At 43.4% G+C, this 17,113-nt stretch overlaps 1 protein-coding gene across 1 annotated transcript in view; it reads right to left on the bottom strand.

Moving 5' to 3' along the window:
• Positions 1-17,113, bottom strand: part of SGCD (sarcoglycan delta) — a 422,824-nt gene that overhangs the window by 137,917 nt on the left and 267,794 nt on the right. The window contains exon 5 of the mRNA XM_028493399.2: positions 12,479-12,598. Within this exon, the coding sequence (XP_028349200.1) occupies positions 12,479-12,598 (120 nt within the window). The remainder of the gene's footprint in view (positions 1-12,478; positions 12,599-17,113) is intronic.

Below are 17,113 nucleotides of genomic sequence, written 5' to 3'. Positions count from 1 at the left end.
TAACTTGCTACATAACCTTGGGGAACTTACCTATTTGTCAGTTTGTTCATATGTAAAGTGAGAATAATAAAACGTAGCTCAGAGGGCTATCATGAGAACTGAGCTAACACGTAAAGAGATTTGAACAGTAGTCGGTATAGAGTAAGCATTTAATAAACTGTTAATTTATTAACATTTATAGCCTGTCTCTTTTCATGTCTGGGCACTCTGTTCCTTGACCTCTACCCTCCGGCTGTGTTGAACTTTTACACTTTTCCAGAAAGGTCATGCTTCCCCAGAATTTTGTAGATGCCACCCCACTCTCAGCCCCTCCAAGTCCCTTTTCCTTGATTAACTCCTATTTACCTTGCCAGCCTCAACTTAATCATCATTTCCTTAAGGAAGATTTTCCTTACTTGCAAAATTAGGTTAAAATCTCCTAATTTTATGTTTCTATACGTCTTGTACTTCTCCCATAAGACACATTCTTCTCACGTAAATGTTTAAAACATCTGTCTTTCTTGCTCGGCTGTGCATTCCAGAAAGACAGGGGCCCTGGGTGTCCCTCTGGTCAGCACAGCAGTTGGCCAGAAAAACCACTCAACTAATATTGGCTGAATGCGACTGAATTTCTTTCTGTAGTTTTGTCATTTTTGTAGTGAGAACTGCTTACACTATGGCTTGAATAATGCCAAGAACCTTCCTGCTGAAGTCACTTCCTTTCTTTTTTGACCCGTGAAAGTTCCTGCATCATAAATAACTTCTAAGTGTCCTACTCTACTTAACTTTTCTCTTTGGCTTACAGAATCAAAATCCTATCAAATATTTCCATGAACATTGCAGCCACATCCCGTCCAGGACACTGCCAAAAGAAGAAAATCCCTGGGAGGCTCTCACAGAAACCTGAGATGTTGTCTTAACTCAGGCTTTTGGAGAAGAAAGCAATTCCTGTTTACTCTATGCTGACAATGACAAGCCCTTGCCCAAAGATAAATCTAAATGTGCTTATTTGCTGGAAAAAAAACAGTGGCGGCTCATCCCACATCCTCTGTCCCGTAGAGCTGGGCTCATGCTTCCCGTGACCCTGCTGTCTGGGGGCTGTGCTCACTCCCCCACGTCTGCGAAGTCTACCTCCATCCCCACTCATCACACTTCCCCTCGACTTCTCCTCTGGGAAGTTCTGCAGGTCACCTCCACGAGCTTGGTCTCCTACCCCCGTCTCCAGCACAAACTGCAGCCAAGGGCTATCTTACATTTTTTCGTTTAACTTTTAAAAAATCATTTTCGCTGCTATTTAATGTTTCACTGGGTATGTGCTTTAATACCCCTACTAGACTATAACCGACTTGTGATCAAGGAACTTTTGTGCTGTGTCCTTCCATCCCTGCACTGAACTTCGATTGGTGATAGCTGCACAAATGCTGTTCAATAGGAATTTATAGGAGGAACAGGCATCAATACACTGGGCACTTATGCTGTGCTTAGCACCATGCCAAGGAGTTTACGTATATCATGTAGGTACTCTTATCACGCTCATTATGCAGATGAGCAACTTGAGGCTTTCCAAGATTTAGGAACTTGCCCAAGGTTGTACCGCTAGAGCCAGAAGTGGAATCCAGTTGGTCTGCCTCCAAAGCCCCTACCCAGGTAACCATTATGCTGTCCGATACTACTGTCCCTCAAAGAAGAAACTTAGGCATTTGCTTCTATCTTGTGTCCTGAAGGGTTCTGGATATTTTCTCCTCTATCTCTCCTTATTTCTTTTGTTTATATTCACCCTCGCCACCTTTCCCCACTACTCCTTGGGAAGACAGGGTGCCGAAGCAGTTGAGATTCAAAGACTGGTACATGGCAAAAGCTTAGAGCAAGATGGGAGGGAAAGCACAATCCAAGTATGTTTAGCGCTCATTCCTCCCACTCAAATGAGCAGAATTAAACTCAAGTCCCTTCCTTAGAGAAGAATAAAGTTAATTTCCTTCCTTATTCTGCATACTGAGAATTTCTTATTCACATTGTCATCTCATTAAATTCCTAGTGTCACCGTGGAATACCAACATTCCCCTTGGCCTCTGCTGGGAAGAAAGAAAAAAATTCCAACTCAGGTGACTTCTGGTTGCATAAGAATATTCTACAACAGTGAACATAATTAATGAGAAAGGAGACAATAGAGCCAAACTCTCTGGCAAGGCTCTTGCCACTGAAGATGGTCTGGTAGAAATTAGTTTATCTCCGTGTCTGAAAATACTCTGTTTTTGGCATTAACTGGCAAGAAGACAACTTTGAGGATAAAAACAAGCCAACAGATGCCTGAAAGCATAGTAGCTGTAGCTTGATAGAGAAATTAAAGTCGTCTCGGTTCCACAAACAAAAAAACAAACATGGCCCTCCCTTAGTAAGTGCTGGAATTGGTTCTCTTGCAAGCAGCCAAGTAGTGAACCTCATCAACTCTTTAATCAAACTAGAAAGCTGACAAATGTCCCCAACTGCCTTTTTCCCTCCTTTCCCCATCCCCACGTGCAAATGACGAAGACAATGGCTCAGCAACTGGGGAGGTTGGCTAAGGCAACACTGCTGGGACAGCTGGGGATGTTGACACAGAATGATTAATCCATCACGCTGATACGAAATCACATCTCCCTCCCGCCCAAGGGAAAAGCGCATGGGGCCTGGCAAATGCATCCTCCTCCCGCATCAGGAATCAACCCCTAAGCATGGGGGGGAAAAGCTGACCCAAGGCAGCTTAAGATGCCCGTGCACGTGGGTGGGTGAACACGTGAAACCAGGTGGCAGAATCACCCAGGCTTTGGGACTGGCTCTTTTTTATTTTTTGGAGAATGATGAGAGTTCTACTGCCAGGAGCCTTTCCGATGAAACCCCATTATTATTTGTCTATTGTAAAATTGTGCTTTTTCTCATTTAGTATCTCTGGTTTATTAAGGTTGGAACTGTTCATCTGAGAGTCTTTTATATGTGGCTTTCTCGCTACATTATTTATGAGAAATGTATCTTTATGATCTAATACAGTATTCCTGTAGGCCTATAAATAATAAACCCACTTTGGGATGAGGTGCCAGAAGAACTCTACGACCAGCAGTTCTCTGTAAATAGTTGAATCCCCAGCAGATGATCTCTGCTAAGGATAAAAGAGAGAAGGAGGGCCCTGGCAAGTTTCAGGTTCCTCTGATTTATTACCCAAATGTTACTGTTAGGTTGGTAAGCCCTTCTCTCCCAAGGATCAATGTCTGAACTATTCAGTTTTTTTTTTTTTTTTTTTTTTTTTTTTTTTGCGGTACGCGGGCCTCTCCCTGTTGGGGCCTCCCCCCGTTGCGGGGCACAGGCCTGGCTCATGGGCCCAGCCGCTCCGTGGCATGTGGGATCCTCCCGGACCGGGGCACGAACCTGCGTCCCCTGCATTGGCAGGCGGACTCTCAACCACTGCGCCACCAGGGAAGCCCCTGAACGATTCAGTTTTTACCACCACAGAAGAGGAAGTATGTTCCACTTTTTACTATAATCCTGTAGCCTCTCTCATGCTTCCTTCTACTCACTGATGCAATACTTCAGAAAGGAGGAGAAAGAAGAGAAAAAGATGGAGGCAAAGAAATAGGAAAGGGGGAAAGTTTGTTTATTTAGCACCCACATACATGGACTAAATGATCTGAGTAACGTAGCCAACTTCAGGAAGCTGGTAGGTACGGCAGAACCCAGTTATGCCACATTCTAAAGCCTCTGAGTTCCTTCTCGTGGAGAAAGGCAGAGCAGATTAGAACAAGTGTAAGAACACAGGATGAGGCACTCAAATTCTAAGGATGCCTCCAGCAAGGCAGCCATGGCCCTAGTAAGCCAGCCCTGAGCCTCCATCAGAGAAAGAAATGGCCTGGACCTGGGAGCTGTTTCATTGATGCTCTATTTGATGAGCTTCTCTAAGTTCTTGCTCCCGGATGCCCTATTAGGCCATCACCCCTCTGGTGTTCACCTGTTCATTCTGTGTCAATGGTTCTCTGACCCTCTTGCTCAGCTGCTCAGTGGGGCATCTCTTGTGGGCCTTTTCTTGGGCTGGCATTTCCCACCAAACACTTGGTCTCTCCCTTAGAGAGGTGCTCAAGTAGCAAGATCCAGTGCATCCACAACTGAACTATTCATCTTCAATCCTAAACCTGCTGTTGCTCCTATACATTTCTGTTAACCGTGCCACAGCTGTCTGACTGACAAGGCGCACAAGACCAGAAGCATCCCAGCTTCCCTCCCTCTTGACTTGCCACGTCCAATTAGTTGCCGAGATTCATTAGTTCTCTTCAAGATGACCATTCCCATTTGTTCTCTCTCTCTCTCTCCTAGTTTAGGACTTTATGAATCCTCAACAAAGATATTATAATAATCTCTTAACTTAGATGCAAGGTCTCAGTCCCTCTGTTTCTCCGTACTATCCAGATTGGTTATCAAACATTCTAAGGTTCAGGCTTCCCTGGTGGTGCGGTGGTTGAGAGTCTGCCCGCCGAAGCAGGGGACACGGGTTCGTGCCCCGGTCCGGGAGGATCCCACATGCCGCGGAGCGGCTGGGCCCGTGAGCCATGGCCGCTGAGCCTGCGCGTCCGGAGCCTGTGCTCCGCAGCGGGAGAGGCCGCAACAGTGAGAGGCCCGCGCACCACAAAACAAAACAAAACAAAACAAAAAATTCCAAGGTTCAAAAATTTCAATCCTTTCATGCAACAAATATTAGTGAGCACTTACTAGGCACCAGGAGGCGCTATTCTAGACTCTGAAAAACAAAAGTTCCTTTTGTCATGAAGCTTACATTTTAATGAGGTGGACAGGATGAAAATAAACACATATATACACAACATGCTATGGCATGTTGTGATAATTGCTCTGAAGAGGAATAAAGCAGGTAAAAGTACAGCCCAGGAATCAACATCCTGTAAAGTGCCAAATAATAAATATTTTAGGCTTTGTGGGCCATATGATCTGTCTCAACTACTAAACTCTGCTGTTGTAGTGTGAAAACAACCAGAGACAATACAAATGAGCCTGGCTGTGTTCCAGTACAACATTATTTACAAAACCAAGCAGTAGTAGTGGTGTGATTTGGCCCACAGGCCATACTCTGCCAACTCCTGGTATAGACTTGACAGCAGGAACATGCTATTTTTTTAAGGGAATCTAAGAAGACCTCTTTGATGAGGTGATATTTAAGCCATAAAGAAAGAGATCCTTTATGCATAGACTGTAAAAGAGGATCCCATGCAGAGGGAAGCGTAAGTACAGATGATGGGTGGTGAAAACATGCTTGGTGATGAAGCAAGGAAGCCAGGGTATCTGGGACTAAGCAAGCAAGGGGGACAGAACTCACAGAGTATCTTCCATGGACACCCTTCATAATGCCTGGGTTCCAGTGTTGCATGTACAACAGTCATGAGTTTTCATGATCGTGCCTTTGATTATTATAATAAAAATATAATGAATATTTGCTATTTTTCTTTGCCCAGCAGCCAGTCCCCCTCCCAGTAACACCACCTCAGTTTTTCTTTTGAGAACTGACCCCTTCTTTATCTTACTCCCAGGCATTTCCCACCGTAGCTCCAGCAGTGGAATATGAACCAGGCCGTGCTAACCAGCAGATTCCATCATCTGGGTCATGATGACTCATTCAAGGATGGGCATATGGCCCAAGTCAGTGCAGTCAGAGTAAAAACAAGGACTTTGTTGGATTTATATTAGGAAGGTAAGCACTCCTCCTGCTCACCAGCAGAGGTGATGACCAAATACAAGATTGGAAAACAGAGCTAAGAGATGGTAAGAGAAAGACAGAGTCTGAATTTTGGTCACATTATTCGAGCCACTGAATCTAGCCTGAAGCTGGCTACCACTGAACCTTTCTACTACACAAGGCAATACATCTCCCCGCCTCTGGCTTTGAGTTGGATTCATAGAAATTACAACCAAATGAGTCCTGACAGATAAACATGTGCTATTCCATTTGCCAAGAAAGCACTCTCCCTATGTGTTTTTTCCCCCAATCCATACTCAAGACCTAGTTCAAATTTTACTCCCTTCATTTACAAAGCTTTCAAAATTCTCTCTGGGATACCACCCTACTACATCTAGAGTCTGTAATTCTGGAGTCACTTTGCTTCTATCCTTCTAAGAAGCTTGTTTTCTGCTTGGGCTCTCACATATTGGCATGTGTGTTTCATCTCCCTGATAAGATACCTCCCTGAAAGAGCAGGAACAATAACGACTTCATCTCTGTATCTCCATGACTCCAATAACAGTAAAGATATCTTATATATAAATGTACATGTGTGTGTGTGTGTGTGTGTGTGTGTGTGTATACACACACACATACATACATTTAATGAATAAACACTACTAAGAACACCCTACTCTTTTCATCATAATTATCAATTACCAGGCTGCAGTACAGAGTTTCATCAAAAACTAATTCAAAAGGCTAAATGCATTAGACCACATTTAAATTTCTATAAATCTTATGTTAATTTAAATGGCTTTAGATTTAATTAAAAATGTTTTTCAATTGATAGTAATGTAACTTGGATAATTAGCATCAAGTGGCATCTAGAGGACATATTTTAAAAATTAATCTAGAGTATAAAGAGACCTAATTAACCATTAGAATAACATTTTACAATTATGCTTTGTTTATAAGGGCTATAATGTCCAATTCACTGTTCAATGAAACTGGTCATTAATGAAGGTCAAAATTATGCTTTCCCTGGTGTCTCCATGAAGACGCCTCTTAGATGCACTGGCTTTTATGTTGCCTACTTTTGCTGCTTTTTAAAGGCCACTGCTAACTGGTATTTCATACCTTTGTTCTGTAATTAAAGTTAAACTATACCATGCCTCATCCTGCACGCTAATTTTACACCTTTTTGGTTATTAAATGAACGGGCTTGGCCATAAACTTAAATTCTCCTGTGTAAGACCTAAATAGATACCTTTGTAATATGGAAAACCTAAGGTTGACAAAGACATTGATGCCCATGTGAAGAAAGACAGGGTCTGGTACCTGAATGAAAGCAAGGCCCTGGAGCCTAGGAGCATGGAGGCCCCCTGTGGAGAGTTAGGGAAGTAGGTGCTGGAGAGGCGGGGAGTGTGACAGGGCGATTGGTAAGTTCAGCTGCAAGTGATGAAGTGAAAGTGGTAGAGAGACATCCACGCAGAAAAGTCCAGGTTTTTGGAAATGTGGAACTAGAAATGGGAAGGCAGTTCAAGGCAAATACAGATTAGAGGGTCACCTGAAAAGGGCAATTATTGAAACTGTATGTAAGTATGGGATTTTCCATAGAAACGTGAAAAAAGAAAACTAAGGACTGACCCAGGGGCAAGTCCCTATGTGGTGCCAGGAGTGAATCCACGTCACTGAGTAAGTGAAAGAAGAGGTAGTGAAGGAAGTGGAGGAACAGTTACAGATGTGGGAAAACTGTGGGAAGAGCGGTGTCTCTAGAAGCCAGAAATAAGAGGAATAAGTGGACAACTGTGGTCCATGTGTCTTTCCCGCTCAGTATGATGCAACGTGCTATGGAGATCAGGGAAGGTGAAGATCACTGTGACAGAGGTCATCAGGCCCAGTGGGTAAGACTGCCTGGATTCAGATCCGGACTCTGCCAGTTTCCCTCTGTGGAACTGAGGACACAGTTCACAGCACTCTGTGCCCCAGTTTGCCCCTCTATAAATCAAGGTGATAAGCCAGGTTCCTCTAAGATTGTGCTGTGGATCAAATGCATTTACTCATGGCAAGTGACTGGCATCTTGCACAGAGTAAGCCCTCAGTGTGTGTTTGCTCTATTTATATTGTAGCTTTTCTGGAGCAAAGTAGAAAAAGCTGAACCTGAACTCAAAAGAGAGCTACCAGCAAAGTGGTGGCAAAATGACTGAGCTGTGACTGTCTTAGGTCAGTGTTCTTTAGCCTAGGGGTCCCCAACCTTTTTGGCACCAGGAACCGGTTTCATGGAAGACAATTTTCCACAGACTGGGGAGGGGGGCGATGGTTCAGGTGGTAATGCGAGCGATGGGGAGCGGCAGATGAAGCTTGGCTCACTCGCCTGCTGCTTGCTTCCTGCTCTACAGCCTGGTTCCTAATAGGCTGCGGACTGGTAGCGGTCTGCAGCCTCGGGGTTGGAGACCCCTGCTTTAGGCTGCATCAGAATCACCTGCAGCTTACTGGCCCTACTCCTGAGTTTCTGATCAATAGGTCTAGGGTGGAGCTTGAGAATTTGCATGTCGAACAAGTAGACCATAGCTGACCATCCTAATTTAAGGACCATGCTCGGAGAACCACTGTCTTTGAGTGGAAGGAAAGACCCTACAATTGTGGGAATTCAACCCAGGCCTTCAATCCCTATCTTGAAAACGTGTTTTCTCTTCTGACCCTAGCTATGTTCAGGAAATCTACCAGTCCAAACTAAATGATATCTGAACACTCCTACAAGTCCTAAGCCAATTTCTGAGTACCTTCTTCTGTGAACATACAAGGGCTATGTACAATTTTAGAACTTGATGGGTTCCCTGAAGTCCAAGTGGACCAGCAAAAACCATCACCAACACAACAGTCAGCACGTAGAGTGCTGACCTTGTACCAATCACTGTGCTGATAATCAGTACATATACTGTACCATCTACTTCTCCCAACTCCTGAGAGAGTCAGGCATTATTACACCATGTCACAGAGTAGAAGGAAGCCTAGAAAGGTAAAGTGACATATCCCAAGGCACTGGCTGACAAATGACAGAAACCAGGATTAAACCTGTTCTCAACCACTCAACTACAAAGCTCTTGCCTGCTCTTTTTACCCCAGGAAACATGTGCATTATGAAAGGTCAGCAACTGTTGTCTGCCTGCATGATTCCTCCATATCTTTTCCAGGATAAAAGTTTCCAGATAGTAGAACTGTTCTTTATGAGGTATGGCTACTAGTCCTTTAGCCAGACTATTCAAGGTCCTTGGAGTGTGCCCAAGGGGTAGTCATTATCCTGACAACTGAACAGGTGGGTGTAGTTATCCAGAGAGGAGTATAAACAATTGTTCTGAGCCCATGGGTTAAGCAACTGTTTGCAAGAGACATTACCTACTTAGGGTTATTATTATCTTCTTCTGCTTGTTCTTACCCAGCTATCAACTAAAATTACTGATTTATTTACAGATGTTTCTTACTGTATTCATCCATTCTTACTTGCATTCTTTATTGTATTCCTCTCTCTTTGTTTTATACGTGTAGAAACTAAACCTTAAAGAGAAAAACAGACTTGGATAGGGTCGCTCAGATCATAAATGCTTGAGCAAAGATTCAAACCCAGGTATGTTAGATTCCACCACGAAATATGCATCCAGATTCCAACCTCCCAAGAGTTTGAGCAGTCTGATGACTCAAAAAGACAAACTTCTCATTAAGCTGAAAATGAAATTGCCTAAACTTCTCGTTCCACACCATATGGCTGGATCCCAGATGACAGGAAGCTCATTTCTGCAACACACTAGGCTCATTTCACTGAGTAGGTTGATGTGAGATTTGTGGGGTGGTCATTTCCTCTTCTTGTCAGCATCGGTAGCAGCAGTGGTATTTATTATGATGCTTCCTTTCTACATTTTTACACAAAAAAGCAAATGCTTCTGATGATGGATAGAGACAGATTTTATCCTAAATCATTCTGTAAGTGAAATATCACAAGCACAAGAAACAACAGCAGCAAAATTATCCACCTGCTTTCAAGCGACCAAATGCTACAATCATCTTCCAATCCTTAGTTTACGTCACGATAGGGGAGGGGGGGAAGTTCTTAAATACTACCGTCATAGAGTTTTGTACACTAGGATGAAACCACAGTGTCTGGACATCTAAAATATCTGTATCTTTGCAAAGTCAGATTTTAAAGCAGTGAGGTGACTCACGAAGCACCAAAGACTAATGGGAAGTGCCAAACACCATTTGTACAAAATGATCTAGGCATGAGATACCATCACTTTTTCCCCCGGGCAGTTATTTTAGAACTGGTAGAGCAAAATACTCTTGACTAAGAGGATAGCTTAAAGTTTCTGAGTTTTTTCTCCCCCAAAACTTAGAACTAACATAGAAAGTGCCATTTCTAAGAATAATAGAGGTAAACATTCATTGCGAGAGTTGGCAAAGGTCTTAGAACTACATTTATGTGTAGCCATGTGCATTGAGGGTAGAGTCCATAGGCAAGGATTTGAACATCAGTGCCACCACTTACTGGTACTTGATCTTGGCAAGTTTCTTCACCTTTTCAAGCCTTAGTGTACTCATCTAAAAATGGGACCAATTTGAGGAGGCAGCAAAGTATAGTGCTTTAATGTGAAGCAGTCTGTATTCAAATACCTGGCTGGGAATCCTGGCTCTCACCCTGTACTATGGCTCACCTCTCCCTATAGCTCAGTTCCGTCATCTGTAAAATAGGGATGATAAAAACGGGGCCTGCCTCACAAGGTGTTGGTGAGGTCTAAATGTAATAATGCACATAAAGCATGCTACTTAGATCATGCCAAGTGGTCAGTAGACTTTACCTTTTTTTTTTTTTAAAGACTATCTACTTAAGGGGTTTAAAAAATAAGTTCTAAGAGGTCTCCCAAGGACAGAGTGGGGGGAAGAATGAAGCTATACAGCTTAACCTTTATGCCTTAAAAGCCCCATCCACAACCCAGAGCAGTGCTGCTCTTTTATACATTTTATTGATGGGGGTTTGGTATGAAATTTTATTTTTAAAAGTTTCTGTTGCTAAGTTTTAAAAAATTGTTTGAAACTTCTGCTCTAGACAACTCTCATTTTACAGATAGGAAAAAGCAAGGCCCTGAAAGACAAAGGAATTGTTCCATCTCAGTGAGCACCTGACCAGCGATTAGACCGCCCCTGGCTCGCTGCCTCTGCACCCGGCCCTCCCATGCCATTGAGCTCTGTCAGGATGGCCACTGCCACCTTCTGACTCTGCTGAGCCTGATGCTGGTCAGAACGATGCTGAAGTTTCGACACTGACAGAGGAAAGCATAATGGGGCCAGTAAGAGTGGTAGGGGAGTCAGGGGTAAATACAGGTGGGAGAGTAGAGGGTGAGTGTGTGTGGGGGGTGTGTGTGTCTGCGTGCATGCTCATGTGTGTTATTATGTTAGGCACTGAAGATCCACTAAGTATGAGAGGCTGGTGGAATATCTAGATGAAAAGGAAGACCTAGAACTCAGGGAAGACGCCAGGCCTGGGGATGGAAACTTAGGAGTCATCTAGCAAGAAAGTTAGATATGAATGTGTATTATATCAGATAGAGAGACAGACAGACAGACCAGACAAGCTGATGGACTGAGGGTGGAGGCGATAAACAGAAGGAAGACAGCACTAATAGAGAAGAAAGACGATGCAGGGTGCAACTAATAATGTAGACGACAAATAATAACTTCAAGTACGAATAACGTAATAATTTAATAACATCTAGCGCTTAATGAACACTTCCTATTTTTTAGCCAACTTACTAACCACTTTCCATAGATTATTTCAGTCAATCCTTCCAGTCTCAGAAGGTAGATACTTCTATTACCCCCATTTTATAGATGAGCAAAACATAGGTGTAGAGAGGTTAGCTAACTTGCTTTAGGTCACACAGTTATTAAAGGATAGAGATAGCATTAAAATTATAGTGGGTTAATTCCAGAGTCTGAGCTTTTAACTGGTACTCATAGAGAGCAAGAGAAGGAAAAGCAGGATTAGTATTAATAGTAGCCTGAGTATTAACAGCAGCAGCACTGAATGAGTACTGTTTTGTGCTCGGCACTGTGATAAGTGTGTATAACATGATCTAACACAATCTGATTGAGCCCTAGGGAGAATTAGAGGAGGCAGATGTTCTTAGCCCAATCGAGCAGAAAAGGAAACTGGTTCAGTGATGTTGGTACTTTGTCTAAAATCACACAGCTAGTAGGTGACAGAGCCGGATGAAAAGCTAGGTTAGCTCCAGTACCAGAACTCTTAAACCACCCTGCTAGACCATTTCGGTGTACAGCCAAATTCAATGATTCCAATAGTGGAACCAACAGAGAAATTCCTGTTTTTACAAATAAATCCTTGGGTCCTTACAACAGAACTTCTAATTCAGTAAGTCATGCTTGGATCTGTGAACCTGAACTTTTCAGAAGTTCCCTAGGTGATTCTTAATTTACAACCAGGTTTAGTAATCACTATAACAACGTAGACAAGTCTTGACTGCTTATTGTAGGACTGCCAACCTGTGAGGATTAGTACATATCTTGGTATGAGCACACATCCCCACCTGAAGCTTGATGTTGGCAGACGTGCCACAAAGACTCATGATTTGAGAAACTTTTAAGGTGGGGACTGGGAGGTTCATCATCCTTGCTTTGAGAGAGTAAAATTACCTTTACAGGTAATTAACCTAAATCACTCTTCTAGACACCATTTAACTTTTCCTCTAAAATGTACACAGTAGCATTAAACCAGTTCAATGACTGAAGTTTACTTACCTAAAACTCTTAATCTCTCAGCTCCTACTACCACTTCATTGTTGTCTGCAGAGAAGAGCAATTTTCCAGAAACTGTCTTTACCTCGAACTTTTTGCCATAAGCTTCTACAGCTTTTGGCCCTAGAGGGGGAGAGACAGAATACATTAGTTCCATTGCATTCAATTATAAAGAGCTTTTTGCAGAACATATACATCTGACAAGATTGTACGGGACTTTAATGTAAGTGGATTGGTTTTCAGAAGCTAGCCGTGACAATTAGCTTCATGACTCTAACCATATCTTGTCAATTCCTTTTTTTTTTTTTTTTTTTTTTTTTGTGGTATGCGGGCCTCCCTCTGTTGTGGCCTCCCCCGCTGCGGGGCACAGGCTCCGGACGCGCAGGCCCAGCGGCCATGGCCCACGGGCCCAGCCGCTCCGCGGCATGCGGGATCCTGCCATACCGGGGCGCGAACCCGGTTCCCCTGCATCGGCAGGCGGACGCGCAACCACTGCGCCACCAGGGAAGCCCCTTGTCAATTCCTTTTAATCATACGCTCTCCAGCTATGATTTTAAAAACCATTATGTCCTTCCTCCAAACTAATGCCTGAGTGAGATTTCCCTCAGCTAACCACCAAATTACTTTCAAATACTTGTAGATTTTGGCTTGCATTTATGAAAGCACAAAATACTCACCACCTCTTGAAGGACCGGCATATCTTTGGCCAGCCCTAACTGTTGGAAAGGGCACCTTTAAATTCAGCTGAAATCTGCCTCACTCTTTCTACCCTTGACCCGCTGGCTGCATTTGACACCAGACAAGTATATAAGTCATTTCTTGACCGAAGAGGCTATGATATCTTGTAATTAATTGCCTTGAAAGTTACTGAATCTTTCATGATAGAATTTCATTCAATAAAATATAAATTTTAGAGGTTTTATCATATCACAACAGATACTATTCTTGAAGCTGAGGCTATACTAGTGGCAGAAGGAAGACAAAGTCCCTGATCCCTTAGCACTTACCTGCTGATAGAGACAGACAGACATACATTTAAACGTGTGTTAATAAATCAACCAGAAAACTGCAGAGAGTTTTTGGTATTATGGAAAAAGTAGAACAGGTTAGTGTGTTAGAATTCTTAAAAAAAAACAAAAAACAAAAAACACAGAGCTACCTAAATACCTGAAGTTCAGAAGGCTCCAAAAAGCTAGACCGCAGAAATGCATCAGAATAACCTGGGGGTGCTCATCATTCTCAATGATAATAGCTGAGATCAAAAAGGAATTTATCTTTTGGTCTGGAAATTCACATAGAAAAATATTTGAGGGTAGAGTCCAGAAAGCTTATATTTTTCCAAAACTGCCCAGGAGATTCTGATACAACTGTCCCTCAGTATCTGTGGGGGATTAGGTCCAGGATACCCCTCGGATATCAAAATCCATGGATGTTCAAGTCCCTTATATAAAACGGTGTGATACTCGCATATAACTTATGCATACTCTCCTGTATATTTATTTAGTTTTATAAATTTAATTACTTAATGAATTTATTTATTTTTGGCTGCATTGGGTCTTTGTTGATGAGCACGGGCTTTCTCTAGTTGTGGCGAGCGGGGGCTACTCTTCGTTGCGGTGTGCAGGCTTCTCATTGTGGTGGCTTCTCTTGTTGCGGAGCATGGGCTCTAGGCACGCGGGCTTCAGTAGTTGTGACACTCAGGCTCAGCAGTTGTGGCTCGTGGGTTCTAGAATGCAGGCTCAGTAGTTGTGGCACACAGGCTTAGCTGCTCCGCAGCATGTGGGATCTTCCTGGACCAGGGCTCGAACCCGTGTCCCCTGCATTGGCAGGTGGATTCTTAACCACTGCGCCACCAGGGAAGCCCCTCCTGTATACTTTAAATTATCTAATTATTTATGATACCTAATACAATGTATGCTGTGTAAATAGTTGCAAATACAATATAAATACTATGTAAACAGTTGCCAGCATGGGACAAATTCAAGTTTTGCTTTTTGGATCTTTCTGGAATTTTTTCCCCCAAATGTTTCTACCTGTAGTTGGTTGAATACAGGAATGTGGAACTCGTGGATACGGAGGGCCGACTGTATAGCATTTTTGTTTCCTTCTAGTTATTTTTCAAGACAATGTCACTTATTAGTAAAAAGTAGTAGTGAAAGGGCCCTCAGTGCCTTCCAGGCAAAGATCACTAGGAACACACTTGGAGTTGAACAAGTTGGGTTTTTAACTCATTGCCGTGAGAGAGAACACACACCGTGGGGAACCATAGGGCTTCTCAATAAGAAGAAAGAATTTATTACAGGATCTGGCCTTATAATAGGTTATTTGGAGGCAGGGTTTAAGGAAGCAAGGTTTTGTTCTGGATTACATGCTGTCAGGAACTGGGAGTAATTTTACGATTAGCATCTTATTAAACCTTATCTAGAGTAGGGAAGACCAGAACAATGCCAAACTGTAATGGATAAAAAAACAGTAGTCATTCATATTATAGGGGGGATAGGGGGAAGTTTGGTGATTCCTGTGGTTTGGATAAAAGTTTCTATTTTTCATCTATATTCAGACACGATCAGAGTTGTGTTTGCTTTTTGTTTTTTCTCCATCCTTCATGGCCATGAGTGGCCTTGTCTGGTGTTGATGTTCTGTGAAATCATATATTCCACACAGAACACCAACGTTTGGCTGACAGAGCCCGGCCAGCCCCTGGATGTCTGGGGCCGCCCTCCTCCTCGGCAAGACTATCACACTAAGAATCAGAAGACAAAAATTATGTCCCAACTCTCTGATTTTCTGGTAATGTGACTTTCGGCAAATCATTTGATCTTTCTGAAGCTCATTTTCTGCATCTGCAAAATTGTGCTACTACCATCGATTCTATCTATCACATAGAAAGTTTAAAAGGACTGAATTATACTGTGTTTATAAAGAGAAATTTGTAGGCAGAAAAGAGTTGTGAAATGTAGGAGACTGATCTTGTGATTATCATCACCATTGGGATCATAACCATCGCCATTTTTCTAATGTAATGGTCACAACACACTGAAATGAACAAATGGTGACCACCTCTGAGTCAACTTCCCTCATTCGCATCATCATGTCAATTCAGCAAAACTGATCTCTTGCCAGTACATCCACACTGGCCCTCTGACAAAAAGAAGCACACTGGAAAGGCTCTTTAATGAGTGGGGGATGGAAACGGCAGACAGAGCACACATTTCCAAATGGTATGGGACCTGGACACTGTCTTCTTTGACTGCTTTCATGCTGTACATGAGAACAAGTGAAAGCAAAGCCAATGGCTCCCTCAAGGTCACCAAGTGAGCTAACGGCAGATCTGCATCTGGAACTGTGCCCTAGGAATTATTCCATTGCAGAAAAGGGGTATTTATTTGTCTAGAAAGGAAAAGGACGCTGGGGCAATTAGGAGAGGAACTTTTGGAGGATGAGAGGAATTAGGAAGCTGGAGATAAGGAAGAGAGAAATCCTGAAAGAAGAGACATGTACAGTGCGGGCTTGGGATTAGGTTGCTTAGAGAGGGCTAAGATGTAGCTGTCTTCTTGGTCACAACAAACCTTCAGTAAAATCTGTATTACTTGGCAATGCTTTGAGGTTGTTACCTTTTCTTTTTAGGGGTGAGACTGGAGATCAGGAGGTCTAGCGCTAATGAATGAATGAACGAATGAGTGAATGAATGAATGACCTCAGGATGGCCATGGGGTGAGCACAATTTGCCCACTCTGGATCTAGTCAGATATGGTGGTATGACTTGTGGACACAAATGCTGGACTTTGCTTTCATGGACTTGGGCGATACCATGAGACACACCCCTGAGGCGTCAAAACACTGGTCTGTGTGTAAACTAAGTTTACTCTGAACTTATGAATGGTGTGTAAGATACAGGAGCGTGTACTGAAGAGACTGCAGCCATCAGAGAACACAAGACACCATTAAGTTATCTTGCTTTTCAAGGCTTCTGAGACTACAACATGGACTTTACCAGGGACGGAACCATTTGGGTATATAAAGCTCAGTAGTTGGTAGTTTTAGCCAAAACCCCACAGAGCAACTGCTGGCTCCATGGTGCAGATGACTTGTCCTTTTGTTGATTTCACCTGGGGCTGCCAAAGCTCCTTGGACATGATGAAATCTTAAAAAAAAGAAAAAGGGGGGGGGGCGCTTCCCTGGTGGCACAGTGGTTGAGAGTCCGCCTGCCGATGCAGGGGACACGGGTTCGTGCCCCGGTCCGGGAATATCCTACGTGCCGTGGAGCGGCTGGGCCCGTGAGCCATGGCCGCTGAGCCTGCGCGTCCGGAGCCTGTGCTCCGCAACGGGAGGGGCCACAACAGTGAGAGGCCCACGCACCGCAAAAAAAAAAAAAAAAAAAGGATTCTACAAAGAAATGTAAATGGAGCTGGAGACCTGCGTTTGCTCAGGAGGACTCTTGGTGAGCTCACTTCTTCCCTGGGATGGAAAAGATCGTTATTTGTAACCTGAAACTAATCTTCAATTAATCCCTTTCCGTGCACAGTAGTGTACGTGTGAAGCGTCTCCTTAATTAATCTCCTCCATCAGGATGCACTGGCCATCTCCCAGTCCTGCCACTGCCATGAATCTGGGAGCTAGAAGGACCTGGGGGCCGTG

Source organism: Physeter macrocephalus, chromosome 8, assembly GCF_002837175.3.
Source record: "Physeter macrocephalus isolate SW-GA chromosome 8, ASM283717v5, whole genome shotgun sequence".
NCBI classification, from domain to species: domain Eukaryota; kingdom Metazoa; phylum Chordata; class Mammalia; order Artiodactyla; family Physeteridae; genus Physeter; species Physeter macrocephalus.
Note: the sequence above shows the minus strand (reverse complement) of the source record. Positions and strands in the feature narration are given on the sequence as shown.